The 23,469-nt window shown below is 46.1% G+C and overlaps 1 protein-coding gene across 4 annotated transcripts in view; it reads left to right on the forward strand.

The window, feature by feature from the left end:
* The window catches only part of AK8 (adenylate kinase 8), an 88,583-nt gene that overhangs the window by 20,806 nt on the left and 44,308 nt on the right, over positions 1 to 23,469 (forward strand). For 3 of the 4 annotated variants that reach the window (XM_064171551.1, XM_064171553.1, XM_064171554.1), the window contains 5 exons: positions 4,403 to 4,484; positions 7,074 to 7,145; positions 8,344 to 8,541; positions 13,184 to 13,315; positions 16,768 to 16,857. In XM_064171551.1, the coding sequence (XP_064027621.1) occupies positions 4,403 to 4,484; positions 7,074 to 7,145; positions 8,344 to 8,541; positions 13,184 to 13,315; positions 16,768 to 16,857 (574 nt within the window). The remainder of the gene's footprint in view (positions 1 to 4,402; positions 4,485 to 7,073; positions 7,146 to 8,343; positions 8,542 to 13,183; positions 13,316 to 16,767; positions 16,858 to 23,469) is intronic. The other variant, XM_064171552.1, reaches the window with a different exon arrangement.

Here is a 23,469-nt window from a genome sequence, read left to right on the forward strand (position 1 = left end):
TTCAAATCCACACTGGCAAAGCTATTTCTGGTGCTGTGGGTTTGGGGCTTTTCTGCATTGTTCCTGTCCCCTTTCTTCAGAAGGCAGTGAGAGGAGTCTCTGACTTCTCCAAAAACACTGAATGAAGGCATGGGGGAAAAAACACCTTTGCTGTGCTGATTGCTTTTCCTAAAGGCAGCAGCACATTCATGATGCTTGATCCTTCTGGCTGTGGCTGAGGTTGCTTTCAGCCATGCCACATAATTCAGCATTATTTCTTTGTGCTCTCCCTTCTTGTTATTCTGAGACAGTTTCAATTTGGGATTTTATAATTAGGAAGGGGGGGGGTGGGAGAAATAAATTAAGGATGTACAGGTCAAATAACAGGAGAGAACCTGAATGCCCAAGTCATTATTATTGAAGTGGAAAGTGTGAAAGTATGTAGGCTTGGTTGGTTTTTTTTCCTAGCTGAGAGAAGTGCCAGCAAAGGAAGGAGATTTCCATCTGGGAATGACCTTGAGCGGTTCTTTATCTCTGGATTCCTTAAATCTGGAGAGGAAAGTGATGGCTTTGAAAAGACTTCCTTGTTGTTGATTTCCAGCTTGGCGTGGGTCTCTCAGGAGCACTTCACCTGGCATTCAGGCAACAGCAGAATGCTCTATTTGCAGCACTCTTCAAGTGGGAGAGGATTGAGGCTTGCAGCTGAAAGGGAGGCAGCGGTGACCACGGAGTAAAGGCAGTGTGGAATTACTCACTCCTAGCCTTTGTTCCACCCTCGATGCCAGGAGGTGCAACCCGTGCCTGGATGTAAGGTGACTGCCACCAAGAACAAAAGAGAGATGGCTTCTTAAAGATACAAATTCACCATGTGAAGTCACTAATTAGGCTTTAATGATAGTCAGGAGGGCAAAAAGAGACCAGTGTTTGCATAAAGCATGAGAGGCATATTTAAGTCAGGTCTTGCTCTGCTGTGTCTTGCTTCTTCTTGCTTCGTTCCCAAGCCACACTCCCTTTTTACTCCCTTTTTTTCCCCCTCTCTTTTTTTTCCCTTCCTTTTTTTTTCCTCTCTGTGACATCTGCTTGGAGCTTGTCCCTCCTGTGATACCATACTACTTGCAGCTGTTCAGACCTCCAGCTCTGAGCTGTGCATGGGGTGCCCTGAGCATACGGCCTTTTTGATGTGTGATAAAACAGAACCAAGCCACTGGGGGTATGGAGAGGGAATGCAGCAGAATATCAATAAACCTGTTCTGAACAAAGCTGCTGCTCTGTGGTGGAATAGACATTTCACTGAAGTGTCAAGTAGATGGATAATGTATTCTAATTAGGGACTGACTGATACCCTGCAACTCAGAGACCTTTGGAAAGCAGCTCCAAAATGCTGAACTCTTCTTCTTTTCATGGTGTATTTTTCTTCTGCCCCCTCCCTTCTTTTTTATTTCTTCCCCTTTTAAATGCCTTAAAACATATTTGTGACTGGAAGCTATTTACTGAGCTATGTTTTCCTACACTGCCAACCCTTTTAGCTGTAAAATTACTTATTGCAGTTCTAAGGACCTTTGAAATTTGTACTTAAAACCTCCTGAAGTTTGCCCTGCGTCGGTTAAAACACAACATTCTGTTCACTGCCTGTTGCTCAGGGTCTGCTGTTCAGCTTTGGAGGGTGATATTCTGCTGGAGTGCCAGCAGAAGCAGTGGGTTTGTAGGCTGGGTTTGTAGGCTGGGTTTGTGGTTTTCATTTTGCTTTAGTTTCCAAAGTGTTGCACTCAGAGAGGAGAGGATGAGCCAGATTTGTTGGCATGGATTTGTTGGCTTTGCACATCTGATGCCATTTCATAGAATCCTAGAATCAGGCAGGGTTGGAAGGGACCACAAGGAGCAGCCAGTTCCAGCCCCTCTGCCATGCCCAGGGACACCCTACCCTAGAGCAGGCTGCACACAGCCTCAGCCAGCCTGGCCTCAAACACCTCCAGCCATGGGGCATCAACCACCTCCCTGGGCAACCCATTCCAGCCTCTCACCACTCTCATTTCTCCCCAGAAGAGGATCTGGACCTTCTGTATGTGTTGTACAGGCACAAATATATTCAGAACTAGTACTGAAGCTCTGCTCAAAATGTTGTGCAGCCTCACCTGCTGCAAGTCCTGAGGGATAAAGCCATTTCTAGGCACCTGGGTGACCACAGCAAGTAGCTCAACACAGTCTGACAGAGCAAACACCTCGAGGGCCAGAATGGGTTGTGGCTGCTTGAGTCTCTTATTTTCTACAGCTCTGAGCAGCATGCTCCTGAAATGAGGCTAATTAGGGAATTTTAAATAGTCTCTATTTTCTTGTTTGATTGGAAATGTCCCAGTTTCCTTCTACAGATGTCATGGATTGATGCTTGAGGAGGGCAGATTTAGGCTGGATGTTAAAAGAAATTCTTTAGAGTGAGGGTGGGGAGACCCTGGCACAGGGAGGCTGTGGATGCATCCTCCCTGGAGGTGTTCAAGGCCAGGCTGGATGAGACCTTGAGCAACCTGGGCTGGTGGGAGGTGTCCCTGCCCATGGCAAGGGGTTGGAACTGGATGATCTTTAGGATCCCTTCCAACCCATTCTATGAATCTGTTTCCTTGAAATACTTTAAGAACCTTTGTAGTTTCTGCTGCCAGAGCTTCAGATTCATCTGGGAGATGATAGTGCTCATTAGGTAATGCAAGAGGAAAAACAACCAACCAAAGCTTCTTTATTTCAGTCATAGAATCATAGAATGGTTTAGGTTGGAAAGGACCTCAGCCAGTTCCAACCCCCCTGCCACAGGCAGGGACACCTCCCACTAAAACAGGCTGCTCAGGGCCTCATCTAACCTAGCTTTGAACACCTCCAGGGAGGTTGTGGAGCACAGAAGCACAGAATGTGATCTTTGATCACATTCTGTGCTTCTGTGCTCCACAACCTCCCTGGGCAACCTGTGCCAGTGTTTCACCACCCTCAACCTGTGCCAGTGTCTCACCACCCTCACTGCAAAGAACTTTTTCCTAACATCCAGTTTCAATCTCCCCTCTGCCAGTTCAAACCCATTCCTCCTCCTGTCATTACCAGACCTTATCACTAGTCCCTCCTCAGCCTTCCTTATAGCCCTCTTCAAATCCTGCAAGGCCACTCCAAGGTCTCCTGGAAACCTTCTCTTCTCCAGGCTGCAGAGCCCCAACTCTCTCATTCTGTCCTCATAGCAGAGCTCCTGTAGCCCAAAGATGCTTTCCAGCTTTCAGAGCTCCACTGACATCCTGTAGCCCCCTTCAGATCCTGGAAGGCCACTCCAGTGTCTCCTCAAAGCCTTTTCTTCTCCAGGCTGCAGAGCCCCAACTCCCTCAACCTGTCCTCATAGCAGAGCCCCTGCAGCCCAAAGATGCTTTCCAGCTTTCAGAGTTCCACAGAACGATTTGGGTTGGAAGAGACCTTAAGAATCATCCAGCTCCAACCTCCCATTTCCTAGAGTATCACTAAGGTATTCCAAGGTCCAGGATGCAGTGGTGAGGAGGACATGTGTGCTTAAGCAGCTAACAAGATAAATTAAAGAAGGTTCAGAAGATGCAGGCTGGAGCCTGGGAAGTGGATTAGGTTTCACACCCTGCATCAGACAGAAGCAGAGTGAGGCTGCAGCTCTCCTCCGGCATTTCACAGATCTGTAAATGTTTTTTTAAAGATGCTCAATCCAGCACTTAGCTGCCTATAACAAGGACTTTAGGGAGCAAAAAGCTCTTTTTTCTTTCTTTTCCTCTGTTGCTTCATTAGCTTTGGGAATGCTGGTTCCATTAGTGTGAGTTGTCCTGTATAATTTAAGAAAATAATGAAAGCCTGCATGCTTTCCTCACTGTTCTTGGCATTAAATCTGCCTTTAGATTTGTTTAGCCTCTTTTCTTTTATACAGCTCTCTCTCTATATATAAATATGGTGTGGGCTGGAGATCCTTTTGAATATTTCAAAACTGGAGAAATTGATTTGGGTTGGTTTGATTTCAGGCTGAGGGAACTGAGCAGCCTGCAGAAGAGGAGGCTCAGGGCAGAGCTCATTGCTGTTTACAACTACCTGAAGGGAGGCAGTGGGGTTGGGCTCTGCTGCCAGGCACCCAGCAGCAGAACAAGGGGACACAGCCTCAAGTTGTGCCAGGGCAGGTTCAGGCTGGATGTTAGGAGGAAGTTATTGTCAGAGAGAGTGATTGGCATTGGAATGGGCTGCCCAGGGAGGTGGTGGAGTCTTTGTGGCTGGAGGTGCCATGGTCTGGTGATTGGGCAGGGCTGGGTGCTAGGTTGGATTGGATGGGCTTGGAGGTCTCTTCCAACCTGCTTGATTCTCTGCTATTTAGTGCTGATTTTGGTATTTGGGTTTTTTTTAATCTCTTCCAAGATCAATAACTGTTTCATGTGGTTTTTTTGTTCATTAGGGATGGATCTTGGAAGGCTTCCCTGAAAATCAGGAGCAGGCATGGATGCTGCAGTCATCTGGCATCATTCCTAGGCATGTTGGTAAGCAGTGCACAGTTTCTGTGTGGTTGAATCCAGTAGGAAAGGTTTGGAAGTGTTTTCTTCCCCAAATCCTCAGTCATTTCAACAGTGCCTACTGAAGGCACCAGGCAGCAGAATCTTTCTTTCAGTATGGCTCAGATTCACTTAAGAACTTGAGGTGAGCTCAGAGAATGCACATCCTGGCTTCCAGACATGAACTCTTTCCTTTTCACTCATTAGACTTGAAGTTGAAGCCCACTTCAAGCAAATGTCTCTGAGCAGCTTTTGTTGCTTTGCTTCTGTTGTAGGAGTGGGTCCAAATTTCCTCTGCCTTCCCTCTCCAGAAATCAGCCTGAACATGAGTGCACCTCAATGTGCATGTATAAGCAGCAGGAGTTTGCAGTCAGCCTTTATCCTCAGACCAAAGCAATTCCTCATGCACTAAACACAAAAGCCTCCTTCTGTTGAATGAGAAAATACAAACTAGCAAGTTCCACCAAGTGCAGTGGAATGGTCTTGTTGTAAAGCTTCATCTTTCAGAGTGTGGGTGGGCTCTGCCCTGGTGTGACCACAGCTGCAATGCTGTGTCTAATTTCTCTTCTGGAGAGGAGAAAGCCCAAGACAGGGATCTGCTGGAGAGAGTTCCATGGAGAACTGTGAGGATGATTGGGAAACTTGAAGGTCTCTGCTATGAAGAAAGATTGAGAGTCTTGGGGCTGCTTAGCCTGGGGAAGAGAAGACTGAGAGGGGATGCAATCAGTGTCTAAATATCTGAGGGGTGCATCACAGAAACACAGAATGTCAGGGGCTGGAAGGGACCTCCAAAGCTCATCCAGTCCAACCCCCCTGCAGAGCAGGATCTCCTATCCCAGATCACACAGGAACACATCCAGGCAGGGTTTGCATATCTCCAGAGAGGGAGACTCCACAGCCCCCCTGGGCAGCTTGTGCCAGGCTCTGTCACCCTCACAGGGAGAAAATTCCTCCTCCTGTCTAAATGAAACTTGCTCTGCCTCAACTTCCCCTCAGTGCATGTCAAGATGAAGGTGCCAGGCTCCTTGTGGTGGTGCCCAGTGACAGGAAAAGGGGCTATGAGTGCAAGCTAGAACCTAGGAGATTCCACCTTAATCCCTAAAGTCTTTTCCAATCTGGTTAATTCTGTGCTTCTATGAAGCAAAACTTCTTTGCAGTGAGGGTGCTGGAGCCCTGGAGCAGGCTGCCCACAGAGGCTGTGGAGTTTCCTTCTCTGAAGACTTTCCAAACCCATCTGGATGCATTCCTGTGTGACCTACCCTGGGGTGATCCTGCTTTGGCAGGGAGGTTGGACTGGGTGACCTCCAGAGGTCCCTTCCAACCCCTGCGGCTCTGTGTGAACCTTCATTGCCTGGCAAATTGCTGAGAGACAAGACCTTGCAAGCTGCTCTTGCCAACTAGAAGGCATTTGTCCCAAATCAATACAGGCAGAGAATGTAAGAAATTATTATGCCTGTGTGGAATACAGCAGAAAATAATTGATGTGGAGCTTGCCAGTGGAGGCTGAACAGGACGTTAGCAAGCCATGAATTGTCACTTTGGATTTGATTTGGATGAGCTTCGACTCCTAATGAAGGGTTCAGAATCACTGCAACAGAGTTAGGCAGAAGTGTTTAATGCCTGCTACTTGCATGTATTTTTAATACAGCTAATAACAGCTCAAGTTGAGTTTTGCTCACAATTACAGCCCTGCAACCAAGACCTGGCTGAGAAGCTTAAAGCTCAGCCTGTCTGCTTAATCAAAAAGATGACTGAGAAGAGATGAGATTTGTGGGCTCCCAGTACTTTAATAGGGGGAAAAGTGCCTGAAAGAGCTGTTTGATACTGAGAAGAAAGGCAGAAGAAGAAACTTGTTTGAAACTTGTAACCAAATGCACCAAGGAAATTAATTAAATTAGAGTTTTTAAGTGCGAGGAGGCTTAGCCCAAAGCGACCCAAGGAGCTGGCAGCTGCTCCATCTTTTGATGCTTTCCAATCATCTTTGAAGACTTTTTCTTCTGTGAGGTCATCACAAACCAGCAGTTTTTCTGCTCTCCTTCCCAAAGCACCTGGGGGAAGAGTTGTTTGTGCTGTAGGAGAGGGTCTGCAGTCAGCCGTAAGGACTTCTGTGCTAGGCTCCAGATCTCATGGAGGTGAGGGAGGACCTCGGTAGGTGGTGTGGGTGCTGGGGACAGGCAGCACTCCAGAGTGAGGATTGGATTCATGTCTGCCTCAGCCCACTGTGCTCTTTAGGAGGGGAGTAAAATTCAGATTAAAAGTGAACTCAGATACTTGCAAGTGGAATACTGGGAAAAGAAAACAAGGCAAATGTGTTTGAACTGCATTAATCCACCTTTAATCCTAGGATCCATCCAAAACAGTTATAGGAAATAATGGAAGAAACTAACAAGAGCCTCCTTCCCCTCCTTCCCCTCCTTCCCCTCCTTCCCCTCCTTCCCCTCCTTCCCCTCCTTCCCCTCCTTCCCCTCCTTCCCCTCCTTCCCCTCCTTCCCCTCCTTCCCCTCCTTCCCCTCCTTCCCCTCCTTCCCCTCCTTCCCGCCCCCTTATTTTTTCCCCTTCTCTCTCCCTTGTGCCTAGTTGTGCTTTATGCTCCAGACACTGTGCTGATCGAGAGGAACACTGGCAAAAGGCTTGATCCTGTCACCAGAGGTGCAGTATCTGTTTGTTCCTGACCTCCCCAGCAGAAACTGAGCTGTTGCTTGGTCTCAGAAATGTGATTAAATGTGTTAGGAATTTTGGTTTTGTGATTAAATTTATCATTAAATCATCTTCGTAGTTCCTAAGACTTCAGTCCAGTGGGGTTAAAATTGAAATCGTTAGGCTGTGAGGGAGTGGCAGGAGTGGGGGGGATGGAGCAAAGCTGGAGGTGGGGAGAGTGAGGCTGGAGGTGAGGAGGAAGTTGTTGAGCAGGAGAGTGGTGAGAGGCTGGCAGGGGTTGCCCAGGGAGGTGGTTGAGGCCCCATGGCTGGAGGTGTTTGAGGCCAGGCTGGCTGAGGCTGTGTGCAGCCTGCTCTAGGGTAGGGTGTCCCTGGGCATGGCAGGGGGGTTGGAACTGGCTGATCCTTGTGGTTCCTTCCAACCCTCACTGATTCTGTGATTCTATGGAAGAGCTGAAGGTTAGATCTGTCCATATCAGCTTAGCTTTTGCTCTGGACCTTTGCTAGAGCCTGTTTTGTTGTTTTTTCTCCTGAGGTATGGATATACTTTTAGATATCTTCCACTAAGTGGCTATCAAACAGTTAGCTCTGTCTTGTCTGTTGAGTTTCAGTATCAGTCACCCATCACAAAATGAAATCCTGACATTGATCAGTAAAAAAAAATCACTTTGGATGTTTTAGGGAGTGGAATTAGGGAGGATGTTCCTAACTAAAGGGGTGGGTTTGATTTGCTGTGAAGGAGATTTGCTTATCAAAGGGCTTCCTTAAGGTTCAGTCTTGGAATCTGAGAGCCTATCCCCAGTCCCTGGTTCTTTCTCATTATGCATGGTTGCCCAGGGAGGTAGTTGAGGCCCCATCCCTGTCAAGATCAGGCTTGACAGGGCTCTAAGCAGCCTGATCTAGTGGAGGATGTCCCTGACTTCAGGGGAGTTGGACTGGATGACCTTTGGAGGTCCCTTCCAACCCAAGGTGTTCTGTGATTCCATGATTCTCTCTGTGCCAGCTGTCAGTAGAAGCAGTGATGCAAGGCCACAGGTCATTGCTTGTGCCACAACACAGAGCTGAAACCAAGGCCTTGATTTTGCTTAGAAAACTTTTTGGAGCTCAGAAAGACCAATTAAGTTCACTAAACCAGCTTCTCAGTTCACTAAAACCAGCTTCTTAGTTGCTAATCAGTGTCTGTCTTCTAGAGGTGTACCACACAACCTTTGGCTGGCCAAGTGACCCGGTGGTGCAGCAGCGTTTGGTGGAGCCAGATCTGTCTGAACAGGAGATGGCCAAGAAACTGCTGGAATATCACAGAAGTTTCCCTGACATTTTCCAGATCTACCACCAGGTTTTGAAATCCATCAATGCAGATCAGCCTTCCGTGGATGTCCTCTCACAGGGTGAGTGTTGGACCCCTATGGCACAGCTGAAAGTTAATGCGGTCACAGAATGGCAGAGGTTGGAAGGGATCTCTGAAGATCATTGAGTCAAAGCAGGGTCACCCAAGGCAGGTCACATGGGAGTGACATCCTTTTGAATGTCTCCAGAGAAGGAGACTGCACAACCTCTCTGGGCAGCCTGCTTCAGGGCTCCTGCACTCTCACAGTAAAGAAGTTTCTCCTCATGTTGAGGAGGAACCTCCTGGGTTGCAGTCTGTGCCTGTTACCATTTCACAGGACGCTGCTGAAAAGAGCCTGACCCCTTCTTGACACCCACCCCTCAGATATTTAGAGACACTGATCAGATCTCCTCCCAGCCTTCTTTTCTCCAGACTCAACAGCCCCAGGGCTCTCAGCCTTTCCTCATCAGACAGGTGTTTCAATCCCTTCCTCATCCTCCCAGTCTCCATTGAACATTGTAGCATGTCCCTCTTCATAGAATCAACCAGGTTGGAAGAGACCTCCAAGATCATCCAGTCCAACCTATCCCCCAGCCCTATCCAATCAACTAGACCATGGCACTCTTGGACTGGGGAGCTCAGAACTGGACAAAAATACTGCAGAGCTGATTAACTCTTCTTTAAAAAGTGGTTCCTAGGGACAGTCTCTAGGATAGGGCTATTTACAAGGACTTGTAATGACAAGATGAGGAGGAATGGATTTAAACTGGCAGAGGGGAGACTGAAGCTGGATTTTAGGAAGAAGTTGTTTGCAGTGAGGGTGGTGAGAGACTGGCACAGGTTGAGGGTGGTGAGACACTGGTACAGGTTGCCCAGGGAGGTTGTGGAGCACAGAAGCACCTCCCTGGAGGTGTTCAGGACCAGGTTGGTTGAGGCCTTGGGCAACCTGCTCTAGTGGTTTCCCTGCCTATGGTGAGGGGTTTGAGCTGTCTGAGCTTTGAGGTCCCTTCCAACCTAAACCATTCTATGATTAGTCACAGAGATGGCTCCCACCTGAGTTATGTTCTCTTTGATACAACTTTAGGGCTGCTCCCTATACTTACTTTGCAGGACAAGAGGAAGTGCAGCTAAGGAATATCTCAGTCCCAGAGCCTTTCCCAGGAACAGCTGAGATGGCTCAGTTCTTTCTGCCGAGAGTCTCTTCTAAAAGGCTGCTTTGTGACTGAATCGTTCACCTCCCCAAGGTGCAGCTACCTTCCACAAGTCTGATACCAAGACTTGGGAGCAGTTCAAAGCCAGCAGCAGCATTCCCCTTTTTAAAAGCTGTTTGTGGTGGTAGCTTTGCTGTTCAACAATCCCTTTTTACCTCTGCCTGACTCTAATGCCAGCAGTGTGCCCAGGTGGACAGTTGAGCCAATGGCATCCTGGGCTGGCTCAGGAGCAGTGTAGGCACCAGGACAAGGGAGGTTCTTCTGCCCCTGTGCTCAGCACTGCTCAGGCCACACCTGGAGTGCTGTGTCCAGTTCTGGGCTCCTGAATTGCAGAGAGATGTTGCAGTACTGGAAGGTGTCCAGAGGAGGGCGACAAAGCTGTGGAGGGGCCTGGAGCGCAGCCCTGTGAGGAGAGGCTGAGGGAGCTGGGGGGGTGCAGCCTGCAGCAGAGGAGGCTCAGGGCAGAGCTCATTGCTGTCTGCAGCTGCCTGCAGGGAGGCTGTAGCCAGGTGGGGTTGGGCTCTGCTGCCAGGCAGCCAGAGACAGAAGAAGAGGACACAGCCTCAAGCTGTGCCAGGGCAGGTTCAGGCTGGATGTGAGGAGGAAGCTGTTGGCAGAGAGAGTGATTGGCATTGGAATGGGCTGCCCAGGGAGGTGGTGGAGTCTTTGTGGCTGGAGGTGTTGAAGCCAAGCCTGGCTGGGGCACTTAGTACCATGGTCTGGTTGGTTGGACAGGGCTGGGTGCTAGGTTGGGCTGGCTGAGCTTGGAGCTCTCTTCCAACCTGGCTGATTCTATGACCCTATGAATGCAAGCTGACTTGAAACCTTGATCCTTCCAGAAGTGAAGAGGGCATCTGCCAAAAAGACCAATTGATGATGTACTTTGTAGCTGTCAGCCTGCAGCTGATTTCTTCTCTTTCACTCATTTTGCATCTCAGAAAAGGTCTTTTTTTTCCCTTTAATACCAAGTGCTGCACTTGCCAGCTAAACAAGCAGGAAGTTTACACTCTGCATCTCCCCATTAATTACCTCTAAATTACTTAATTAAATTTAAAAGTTCAATATCATCATTCATAAAGAATTCATGCCTGGAATTGTAAATAAAAATGCGGCTGCCTGAATATTAATTATTATTAATTAATAATGTAGTGAGATAAATTGGAAACTGGAATGGAGAAAAAAAAAGCCTCTCTAGATCCTTTTTTTCCCCTTTTTCCATCTGCAGTGCATCAAGCAGCCAGATCATTTTTTTCCCTTTTTTAAAAGAATAATTAGATGTGGAGACTGTCTAGGGGATCATTACTCCTAATTAACTTGGTTATTTACTGCAAATTAAGCATCATTTGTAAGCAGGGTGCTTTGCCTCTGCTGTTTGTGCTTTTTCTGTACACTGGGTTGTGGGAAAAGGCTCAGAATTAAATCCAGCACTCCTTGGGTAACTCAGACTTGGGGTTTAGGAAGTTAGGCAGCAAAAGAGCAAATACTAAGGGCCATGAGGATGATCATAGGGCTGGAGCAGCTCTGCTGTGAGCACAGACTGAAAGAGCTGGGGCTGTGCAGGCTGGAGCAGAGGAGGCTCCCAGGTGACCTTCTTGTGGCCTGCCAGCATCTGAAGTGGGCTACAAAAATGATGGGAAAGGACTTTTGAGGCTGTGAGGGAGTGCCAGGAGTGGGGGGAATGGAGCAAAGCTGGAGGTGGGCAGAGTGAGGCTGGAGGGGAGGAGGAAGTTGTTGAGCAGGAGAGTGGTGAGAGGCTGGCAGGGGTTGCCCAGGGAGGTGGTTGAGGCCCCATGGCTGGAGGTGTTTGAGGCCAGGCTGGCTGAGGCTGTGTGCAGCCTGCTCTAGGGTAGGGTGTCCCTGGGCATGGCAGAGGGGTTGGAACTGGCTGCTCCTTGTGCTCCCTTCCAACCCTCACTGATTCTGTGATTCTAACCACTTGATTTTTTTTCTGTTCTGGTTTTCCAGAGGCTTTGTTAAAGTGTTTGGGATTGCTACAGAGGTTTAAAAAAGAAAAAAAAAAGGACTAAAGAAAAAAAGAAAGAGGAAATTTCCCCTTGCTGCTGGTCTTAGTGTGGCTTGCTCCGTAGTGATTGCACAAGCGAGAATGGCTTGGAGCTTAGGCAGAGCAGAGCTAGACTGGAGCTGAGAAAGAAGTTCTTCAATGTGAGGGTGGTGAGAGTCTGGCACAGGCTGCCCAGGGAGGCTGTGGCTGCCTCCTGCCTGGGGATGTTCAAGGCCAGGTTGGATGAGTCCTTGAGCAACCTGTTCTAGTGGGAGGTGTCCCTGCCTATGGCAGGGGGTTGGAACTGTCTGAGCTTTGAGGTCCCTTCCAACCTAAACCATTCTATGATTCTATAAGTGGCCTGGGTGGTGGCAGCAATATGATGCTGATGAGCCCACGGTGCCAGTCTGGGCTCCCTGGCAGGAGCAGAAAGGTGCTGCCAGGCAGTTCCTCAGAGCCAGAAGGTATGGAGAGAATTGCATCTTGAGGAACAAGTCCCCATCAGGGGTGTGGTGGAATCCCCATCCCTCGAGGTGTTCAAGAAACTTGTAGGCATGGGACTTGGGGACATGGCTTAGTGGCTATGGTGGTACTGGGTTGAAGATTGGACTTGGATGATCTTTGAGGTCTTTTCCAACTGAAACAATTCTATGACTCTATGAACCTCAAGGTCGTTGACTCCAAGCCCAGATCTGTCCATGGACCTAAATGTATCATTTCCTCCATGCAACAAAAGGTGGGAGAATGATCTCCAGCAACCAGACACAACAGAACCAGACAGAGAGGCTCAAACATCACAGAAACATCCAGGTTGGGAAAGACCCTCAGGATCCCCAAGTCCAACCTATCCTCTCTGCCTGATGCCCAAATGATGGCCTGAAAGTTAAAATCCTCCTCAGCTGTGTGTTGCCAGTGCTGCATTGTGCCATGCCATCCTATGCTTCATGCCTAGAGTATTGTAATTAGGAGCCTGTTAATCACACAGACACACACAGAGAGCTGGATAAATGTCAGACTAATTTAACATCCCAAGTTTTTTCCTCACTTAAATATTTGTTCAGAAACTGCAGAAAGGATGAAATGTAATTATAGCCCTCCTGTAATTTGCAGGGTAAAATTGTACCTATCAAGCAAAAAGGAGAGGGGGGGGGGAAGTGACTCCTGCTAAAAACAACCCAGCAAAAGAGCAATTATTAATTGAATCTGCTCTTTAAAATGCTTTGACATCTGCTGATGAAAGAAAGTGAAGGAGTGTAATGATGGGAAGATATTTCCCCTCCCCTGCAAGCTGCTGATGAGACAATTTTAGCAGCGTCTTGATTTGGGCTGGAGCAGCTTGGATGGTTCAGTGGTAAGAGAAATTAGCAATGTGGAAAAAAAAAAAGAAAGGAAACAAAACTGAAGCAGCAAAGAGATTTGGTGGAGTTTGGAGGTGAAGAGGGGAGAAATGAGACATCAGTTGTCATCTTTGCCTCACTCTCATGTTGCAGCTCTTACCTATGTCCAAACACGGCCCCGATCAGCTGCCCCCTTCACACCGCGCATCCTCTTTTGTGGACCCCCAGGCAGTGGGAAGAGCCTGCAGGCAGCACTCATAGCTCAGAAATACGGAGTTGTCAACAGTAAGTTCTCAGTCAATATGCACTTTGCTGTCTCTCCTCCCTTCTCCCTCTCTTTTTTGACCATTTATCTTTTCCTCTCTGTCTTTCTGGCTTGCTCGTAAAGTTCCTCTGTTGTCCGTTGCTGTGGATGTCAGATTTTAGCAGGCAGGGAAAAGTGTTCTGGTGAAGAAATATAAAGCAGCAGAGCAGGTACTCTGTGACAAAGCAGCTCCAACTTTTGGGGGGGGGTTGTCATCTTTTTTTTATATATATATAACCACACTTGCAGCAGTATTTTGCCAGGTGTTAGTTTCCTGTAGTGCTCAGAATTCAGTGGAGGGATCAGTGGATCATGAATAATATCAGAGTTGGAGCTGCCTGGCCACAATGTGTGAGAGATGGAGCTGCCTGGCCACAATGTGTGGGAGATGGAGCTGCCAGGCCACAATGTGTGGGAGATGGAGCTGCCAGGCCACAATGTGTGGGAGATGGAGCTGCCAGGCCACAATGTGTGAGAGATGGAGCTGCCTGGGCACAGTGTGTGAGAGTTGGAGCTGCCTGGGCCAGGGCTGGGTGCTAGGTTGGGCTGGATGAACTTGGAACTCTCTTCCAACCTGCTTGATTCTCTGATTGCTCTCTACAGCTCCCTGCAAGAAGGTTGGAGCCAGGATGAGGTTGGGCTCTTCTCCCTAATATCAAATCATAGAACAAGGAGAAATGGCCTCAAATTGTGCCAGGGGAGATTTAGTTTGGAGATCAGGAAAATTTTTTTCCCTGAAAATGTGATCAGGGATTGGAACAGACTGCCCAGGGAGGTAGTGGAATCCTCATCCCTGGAGGTGCTGAAGCCAAGCCTGGATAGGGCACTAAGTGCCATGGTCTGGTTAATTGGATAGGGCTGGGTGCTAGGTTGGGCTGAATGAGCTTGGAGCTCTCTTCCAACCTGCCTGATTCTATGATTGCTCTCTACAGCTCTTTAAAAGGAGGCTGGAGCCAGGATGAGGTTGGGTTCTTCTCCCTAATATCAAATCATAGAACAAGGAGAAATGGCCTCAAATTGTGCCAGGGAAGGTTTAGTTTGGAGATCAGGAAAAATTCCTCCCTTGAAAATGTGATCAGGGATTGGCCCAGGCTGCCCAGGGAGGTAGTGGAGTCCTCATCCCTGGAGGTTGTTCAGGAAACCTGTGGATAGAATTTGTGTGCTGTAAGTTATTAACATTCTAATGATTTCTCAGCCCTTTAATATTGCTGTGGTTTAAAAAGAAATCTTTGCAGCTGTATTCAAAGCTGTCTTTGTAATACACAGCTGCTTGTGTTTAATATGTGTTTAATCTGTGTTTAATTATGATGCACTGATTGGAAACCCAAAATGTGCTGGAATGTGTTGAAAGAAAATGAATTTGTTCTCATCCTGTCTGATTATTTTATCATCTGACCTTTATTTCTCTAACTGCAGCTTTGGAGCTGTTTTCATCTAGGTCAAAATTTGCATTTATTATTTTTATATACATCTATATATTTTTAAGTAGCTACTAGAGAAGAGAGCTGCAGCTCTTTTGACTGACTACCATTAGCACTGCTTCACCCAGATGCTGATTTGGATTTTAAGTGTGTTTAAGTGTATCTGTTTTAAATGTTGCTTTAAGTAAACCAGATAGTAGCAGAATTATGTATTTAAATCAGAGCTGGAAGGCCAATAGCTTGCTGAAAGGCCTTCAGCATGTGCTTAATTTCCAGTTAGGCCATTGGGATTTAAGCACAGGCTTAAAAATGTAATCTTATGCTTAAGAATCACAGAGTGGTAGAGGTTGGAAGGGGTGGAAGGTGGAGTCCAACCCCTCCTGCCAGAGCAGATCACCCAGAGCAGGTCACACAGCAACACATCCAGGTGGGTTTGGTAAGTCTCCACAGAAGGAGACTCCATAACCCCTCTGGGCAGCCTGCTCCAGGGCTCCAGCACCCTCACAGGAAAGAAGCTGCTCCTCATGTGAGGTGGAACCTCCTGAGTTCCAGCTTGTGCCCATTGTTCCTTGTCTTATCACTGGGCACCACCAAACAGAGCCTGGCACCTTCATCCTGGCACCCACCCTTCAGATATTTCTAGACACTGATCAGATCCCCTCTTGGCCTCCTCTTCTCTGGACTCAACAGCCTCAGGGCTCTCAGTCTTGGGAACTGGATTAAATTTAGGCACATTAGTTGCCCTAAGTTGGGGTCTGTGCAGTGAGTTTCTGATGTAGTTTTGTACCACTTGTTGTGATTATGAATTTGCTTCTCCAGGAGAACTAAGGACTGGTAACATTTGTGTGCTTCCCTTCTCACTTCAGCATCAACTTCATCAACTTTGTCCAAGTTTGTTGGGGCTGAGCCTGCAGAAGAGCAGCCCCAGAGAGAATCTGAGCAATGCTCAGCAAGAGCTAAAGGGTGAGGGGCAAGAGGATGGGGGCAGGCTCTTGTCAGTGGTGCCCAGGAACAGGACAGGGGGCAATGGGCACAACTGGAACCCAGCAGGCTCCACTGAAGAGGAGTAGAAACTTGTTTGGTGTGAGGGTGCTGGAGCACCGGAGCAGGCTGCCCAGAGAGGTTGTGGAATCTCCTTGTCTGGAGAGCTTCCAACCCCATCTGTGCATTGTGACCCTGGGCAAGCACTGTGGGTGCCCACCTTTAGCAGAGGGTTGGACTGGATGATCTCCAGAGATCCCTCCCACTCCCACCACGCTGGGATCCTGTGACTTGTGATGCTGTGTAACTTTTCCATGCTTTACTTCCTTCTCTTTAAAAGAAGGCTCAGGACTGGTGTCTGCAACTCACACAGAGCACTTGGACTCAGTGACTTTGCTCAGCCATCACTGCCCAAGCCCACACTTGCCACCTTTCATGTCCCACTGCCTTGACTAAAGCTTTCAACAGCATCTCCTGGTGTTCTCTGGGTTTGAAGGCAACGATAATGCTGCATTAGCACAGTTTTTTAACTCTAATTCTTACATGATCATTAAATGATCCAGAGAGTCACTTCCTTGCCTGGCACATTACCTGCACCTCCAGCAGAGCAGTTCAGAGGCTGTTCAGCAGGTGTAACTTCATTCAGTCATTACAAGTTGATAAGAAGTGAAAACCTCTGCCAGTCCCTTGAGTTATTATTTCAGAAACAGATTTGATTAATATCTTTCTCCCTCTCCCTCTCTCTCTGTTTTTAATATGTTCTTTGCCAAATGTATTCTTTTTTATTCAATATTCTCCCCAGCTCAGGCTCTTTGCTTTTTATTCTGCTTGGCCAAAATCCACCTGAAATAATAAAAAACATCCTAACAACAACCCCCCCCAAAAAAAAAACCCAACCCTACAACTTTTATTTTATTCAGTGACCTTATTCCAGTGTGCAGCTTCTGGTTGCTTTGTTTTTGGTCTCTTTTCTTTGTAGCTTCCTTTTTAAAATTTAACCTCCTGCCTTTTGTGTTCTTCCTTCCCCTTAGTTTGCTGTGGGCAACTGCTAAAGGAAGCTGTTGCAGAGAAGACAAAACTTGGAGACCTCATTAAGCCTTATGTCGACAGTGGATACCCAGGTAGGGCTCCTGTTGTTGGCTCATTACTCTCCAGTTACACATTCGAGGCAACAAAGAAACTGTGAGTGAGGTTTCCTTGGCCTGAGTTACACCAGAGTAAGCTGGAAGTTGGTGAAGTCCATCCCTGGAATAAGGTCAGGCTTGCTGGAGCTCTGAGCAATGTCACCTTGGTGAGGTTGTCTTCTTCAGAAGCTTATCTGGATGCTGTAGTTTGATTTTCTTAGAGGCATAGAATCATTAAGGTTGGAAGAGACCTCCAAGATCATCCAGTCCTACCTAATTTTCTTGTCTCTGTGGAGCTGAGGACAGCCACAGTAGATGTTGGTGCTTAGACTTGATGATCTTAGAGATCTTTTCCAACCTTAATGATTCTCTGATTCTCAAAATCTCTCTTTCTGGGTTTCAGCTGTGGCTGAGATGGGAGTTTGGCTGATCTGATTGTTCAGGGAGAGATCCTTTAACAGTTTCCCTTACTAGAAGGCTTTTTGTGTAATTCATCAACTTCATCTTAACCATTGAACTTCCTTCCAGGAGGTACTGAAAGCATTCCCAGTAGAGGAAAAGAATTGCACTGCTTGTAATTTTTTAGCTAGTCCTAAAAATATCCACATCTTGAGTCCAGGGGAGCTGCTTTCATGTCAGCAAAATCAAATGCAACTTCTAATTCCATTTTTTCCCCTACAGATTAGAAACTGGTTTGGATTGAGATTATTTTTTAGTTTGGATTTAGATTACTTTTTTGTTCAGATTTGGGTTTGATTTTTGGTGCAGGGCTGGGGTTGAGTTTTGGTGCAGGGTTGGGGTTGAGTTTTGGTGCAGGGTTGGGGTTGAGTTTTGGTGCAGGTTTGGGTTTCATTTTTGGTGCAGGTTTGGGTTTCATTTTTGGTGCAGGATTGGGTTTCATTTTTGGTGCAGGTTTGGGTTTCATTTTTGGTGCAGGATTGGGTTTCATTTTTGGTGCAGGATTGGGTTTCATTTTTGGTGCAGGTTTGGGTTTCATTTTTGGTGCAGGTTTGGGTTTAATTTTTGGTGCAGGTTTGGGATTATTTTTTGGTGCAGGTTTGGGATTAATTTTTGGTGCAGGCATGGGATTCATTTTTGGCTCAGGTTTAGTGATAACATGCAAGGCTAAAGCTGCAGAGTGCTTGTGAGTGATGGTGGGGATCCAGGAATAGGTTTCTGTGCACTGTGCTGGAAAATTCTCCCTTAGTTCTTGCTTGCATGCACATAGCTTTTATTTGGTGGAACAAAGTACAGAATTAAGGGCTGCCTAAAGATAAATATTATCTAGCAATACCAGAAATAATAAGTTCTGTCATTTTTGCTAATCCTCCTCTCTCAGGGATAACAAAGAATGAATTTACATTAGTAAACACTAACAAGAATTCATTGCTGCCCTCACAAGAGGCTTGGAGGAAATGAAATGCCATAGCATAGTGAAGGGGAAAGATGGGCAAAGGATCCTTGCTTGCTGTCTTGCTACAGGGTTACAAGCAGGTTAATACAGAGGAAAGATTTCCACACTGGTGTTTAACTACATTTGGTTTCAAGCAAAAGCTCATTTGTAGAGTCAGGTTAGTCAATAGCTGAGAGTGTTATCACTGGGAAAGTGATTAGCACATCAACATCTTCATTGCTTTTCCAGTCATGCACCAAGACAGCTTAGTTGCACCTTTGAGTGAGGAATCATGCAAGGGACATTACCACAGAATCCCCTGGAGCCAAAGGTAGAGCACCAGAAATGTGCTCAAATCACAGCCAGGCAAAATGAAACCAGTCCCATAAAATCTTGAGGGCATGCCTCATGTTCCTGAAGTGCTTGCCCTGGAGGGCTGAGCTCAGTGTGGTTGCCCCTTGGCTGGACACAGTTAATTGTGTTCAATTAGCCACTTGAGATGTGCCAACTGAAAGAGTGGTTGAGCATTAGAAGAAACTGAGCTGAGTCTTGGCTGCCCAGGGAGGTGGTGGAGTCTCCATCCCTGCAGGTGTTGGAGAAACCTGTGGCTGTGACACCTAGGGACATGGTTTAGTGGCCATGGTGGTGTTGGGTTGAAGGTTGGACTGGATGATCTTGGAGAACTTTTCCAAGTGAAACAATTCTATGTTTCTGTGACAGGTGAAGCAAGGAAATGAGCTGGAATCTTCTCCAGTCTCTGGATGTGATCAAGCCTTGAGCGACCTGTTCTAGTGGGAGGTGTCCCTGCCTATGGCTGGGGGCTGGAACTAGATGAGCTTTGAGGTCCCTGCCAACCTAAACCATTCTATGTAGATTCCTATTCTTAAAGGTCTCTTCCCAGCAAAACAATTCTGTGATTGTATGGACAGGCCATGTTGTGCTGTCATAGAGAGGCTCAACCCCCAGGGTGTTCAGATCTCACTCCTTATGGAGTTATTGAGGCTGTCCTGTTGTGTTCTACTTCTGGTTGACTCACTCAGATCTCTCCTTGAGTTTAGGATTCACAACCATCCTTTGTGTTGTTTGCTCCTCTACTGCTGCTTCAGGTACACAACTTGTTTGCAAGCAGCAGCCCAGGCAGTTGTGTTATTCACCCCAGAAGGTGACTCAGAACATTCCCATTTTCTGTCTTTCCTAGGCTTTCTCACCTCCTGCTTTAGCCAGCTTCTCCATCTTGTGTATGGTGATTTATTTTGCTTAATGAAAGGAGCACAGGCAGGTTTTTTTTCCTGAGCCCATTAATTTTTTAATTCCCAGGACATCCCAGTCTACAGTTTGTGCACACTAGATATTGAAAAATGCATTTTCAGTGAAAGGTTCAGCAGCAAGGCTGCTTTCTGTCTGTCAGGAACACAGAGTTCCTCTTTGGACAGCCAGCTTGCAATGCACAGGCTTCTCCTTGAGGATATTTTGGTTTCCACTGGATGCTGGGCAATTATTGCTGAGCTATAGTGCAGGCAGCAAATTACCAGAGTTAGAGTCTCAGACCAGTTTTCTGGTCACTAACTGCAGTTAAAGCCTTGGTCAATAATGCTTCAGCATACAATATAGGCTTGGGCAGCCTAGGAGGACATCTTTTATTCTCCAGAAGGAAAGGAGGCTGAGAGGAGACTTCATTTCTCTCTTCAGCTCCATGAAAGGAGGTTGGAGTGAGGTAGAGTTGGTCCTTTCTCCCAAGGAACAAGGGATAGGATGAGAGGAAACAGCCTCGAGCTGCAACAAGAGTAGTTTAGGTTGGGGGTTAAAAGAGACTTCTTCCCTGAAAGGGTTCCCAAAGACTGGCACAGGCTGCCCAGGGAGGTGGTTGAATCCTCATCCCTGGAGGTATTGAAAAGACACAGAGCTGTGGTGCTGAGGGACTTGAGCACCAGACTTGGCAGAGTTAGAGAAGGAGTGGATTTCAGAGGTCTTTTCCCATCAAAATGGTTCTATGGTTCTGTGACTTCCAGTTGAAGTAAGAGTTGAGTGTGGTGGCCAGCAGCCTTCCACAGACAGCAAGACAAGGCACCTCAATGAATTCATTCCTTCTGGAATGTTGTGGAGTCACTGTTCCATAGGCTGCTCCTCCCCTTCTAGTAATTCAAGCAATGGGCAACTGCTGCCTGTGCAGAGAGCCCATCACAGCCCCCACAGGCTTGCTGGAGATCTTGAGGCAGAGTTTGTCCCCAGGGTGCTGTAATTCTGAGGAGAGCTGGCCCTGCCTCCTGGACCTAAGTTCCATGTGCAGGATGGTTGCTCACCATTTGAAAGGTGCCTGTCAGAGTTTGATACCATGGGAGAAAAAAATATATATGCAGCAAGGACACTTTTTCACCCCTTACATGTCCTTGGCATTTGCCTCTTGAGCTGTTTGCCTGTTATTGGTTTAATTTTATCAATGAAAATAGAAGCAGAAGCATTACACAGGTAGGAGAGGCCATCAGTCAGTCAAAAGGAGCTGTGCATGGCAGCCTTCATTTAGTTTCCCCTGTTTTCCTGGTGAAATCAGGCAAAGTGGTCACTGCTGATCACTAGATGTGTTTACAAGGCTGCTGTGAGTAGAGCCAAAGAGAGGGCAGAGGAAAACAGTATTAAGAGCAAGGAGGAGGAAAAAAACCAAAGCAGTGAGACTGTGCTTTTCAGCTGGGCAAGGTGCTGTTAGTTTGGCTAATTGAGGGTTGTTTTGCCACCAAAATGAAGATTGAGGTGGTGAAGAGAGCTGAGTGCTGGAGGAGAGAGGGCAGCACTGTTGGCAGCCTGCTAGAGCTGAACACACAGCACCTGCCTGGCTTTCCCCCCCTTCCTTTTTCTGTCTTTTTAAGCAGTGATATCTGAAGCTGTCCCCAAGGGCAGGCTGCACGTGGGGGGTGAAATCTGCAAGTCCCTAATTTCTCCTGGTTCCTAATAAAAACCATTACTGTACAAAGATTTATTATTATGAATCATTCCCCCCCCCCCCCTTAATTCAAACTGGAGCTATTTTAAAGGGCTGCTGTTTGGTGGAGCTTCTGGAAGTGCAGAGATTTATTTACTACTATTTTGTTTTCCTCCTCCTTCATTCAGTTTGGAAGGATTTTAAAGGGCTGCTTTTTGGTGGAGCTTCTGAAAGTGCAAAGATTTATTTATTACTAATTATTTTCCTCCTCCTTCATTCAGTTTGGAAGGATTTTAAAGGGCTGCTTTTTGGTGGAGCTTCTGAAAGTGCAGAGATTTATTTATTACCCTTTTTTTCTCCTCCTGCTTTTTGGTGTGGCCTCTGAAAATGTGTAGAACTATTTCTTATTATTTTCTTTTCTTCTCCTTTATTCAACTTGAAGCAGTTTTAAAGGGTTGCTTTTTGCTGTGGCCCCTGAAGGTACATAGATCTATTTATTATGATTGTCTTTTCCCCTCCTTCATTCAAATTGGGACTATTTTAAAGGGCTGCTTCTTAGTGTGGCCTCCAAAGGTGCATGGATCTATTTATTGTTATTGTCTTTTCCCCTCCTTTATTCAAACTGGAACTATTTTAAAGGGCTTCTTCTTGGTGTAGTTTCTAAAAGAGCATAGATCTATTTATTATTGTTTTCTTTTCTCCTCCTTTATTCAATTCAAAACAATTTTCAAGGGGTACTTCTTGGGGTAACTTTTGAAAGCACAGAGGTTTATTTATTTATTATTGTTGTTATTTCCTCCCTTCCTCATTGAAATTGGAGCCTGTTTCAAAGGGCTGCTTTTTGGTGGAGCTTCTGAAAGGACACAGATCTATTTATGATTATTTTCTTTTCTCCTCCTTTATTCCATTTGGAATAATTTTTCAAGGGGTACTTCTTGGTGGAGTTTCTGAAAGCACAGAGATGATGATGATGATGATGATGATTTTCTCCCCTCCTTATTGAAATTGGAGCTGTTTTCAAGGGGTACTTCTTGGTGTAGCTTCTGAAAGCACTGAGATGATGATGATTTTCTCCCCTCCTTGTTGAAAGTGCAGCTGTTTTCAAGGGGTACTTCTTGGTGGAGTTTCTGAAAGTACAGAGATCTATTTATTTTCTTAGGTTCTTTTCTCCTCCTTTATTCCATTTGAAGCAGTTTTCAAGGGGTACTTCTTGGTGTAACTTTTGAAAGCACAGAGATTTATTACTGCTGTTATTCTTATGATTATTATCTCCCCTCCTCATTGAAACTGGAGCCTGTTTTAAAGAGCTGCTTTTTGGTGTAGCTTCTGAAAGTGCCTAGATCTAATAATTATTATTGTTGTTGTTGTTATTATCTCCCCTCCTTATTGAAGCTGGAGCCTGTTTTAAAGAGCTGCTTTTAGGTGTAGCTTCTGAAAGTACCTAGATCTAATTATTGTTGCTGTTGTTATTAGTAGTAGTATTTTCTCCCCTCCTCATTGAAACTGGAGCCTGTTTCCAAGGGCTGCTTTTTGGTGTAGCTTCTGAGAGAACATAGATTTATTTATTATTCTTATTATTTTCTTTTCTCCCCTCCTTACTGAAATTGGAATGGTTTTAAAGGTCTGCTTCTTGGTGTAGCTCCTGAATGTACATAGATCTATTAATTATTATTATTATTCCTATCTCTCCTTATTGAAACTGGAGCCTGTTTTAAAGAGCTGCTTCTTGGTATAGCTTCTGAAAGTACATAGATATTGATGATGATATTATTATTATTATTATTATTATTATTATTATTATTATTATCTTTCCTTATTGAAATTGGAGCCTGTTTTAAAGGTCTGCTTCTTGGTGTAGCTCCTGAATGTACATAGATCTATTAATTATTATTATTATTATTACTATCTCTCCTTATTGAAACTGGAGCCTGTTTTAAAAGGCTGCTTCTTGGTGTAGCTCCTGAAAGTACATAGATCTATTAGTTGTTATTATTATTATTCTCCCTTCCTTATTGAATTTGGAGCCTGTTTTAAAGAGCTGCTTCTTGGTGTAGCTCCTGAAAGTGCACAAATCTATTTACTATTATTTTTTCTTCCCTCCTTGTTGAAATAGGAGCCTGTTTTAAAAGGCTGCTTCTTGGTGTAGCTCCTGAAAATACATAGATCTATTTATTGTTATTATTAATAATAATAACAAATTTCTCCCCTCCTTATTGAGATTGAAGCCTGTTTTAAAGAGCTGCTTCTTGGTGTAGCTCCTGAAAGTGCATAGATCTAGTTGCTATTATTTTTTCTCCCCTCC

The sequence above is a fragment of the Pogoniulus pusillus genome, chromosome 35, assembly GCF_015220805.1.
Source record: "Pogoniulus pusillus isolate bPogPus1 chromosome 35, bPogPus1.pri, whole genome shotgun sequence".
Classification (NCBI taxonomy): domain Eukaryota; kingdom Metazoa; phylum Chordata; class Aves; order Piciformes; family Lybiidae; genus Pogoniulus; species Pogoniulus pusillus.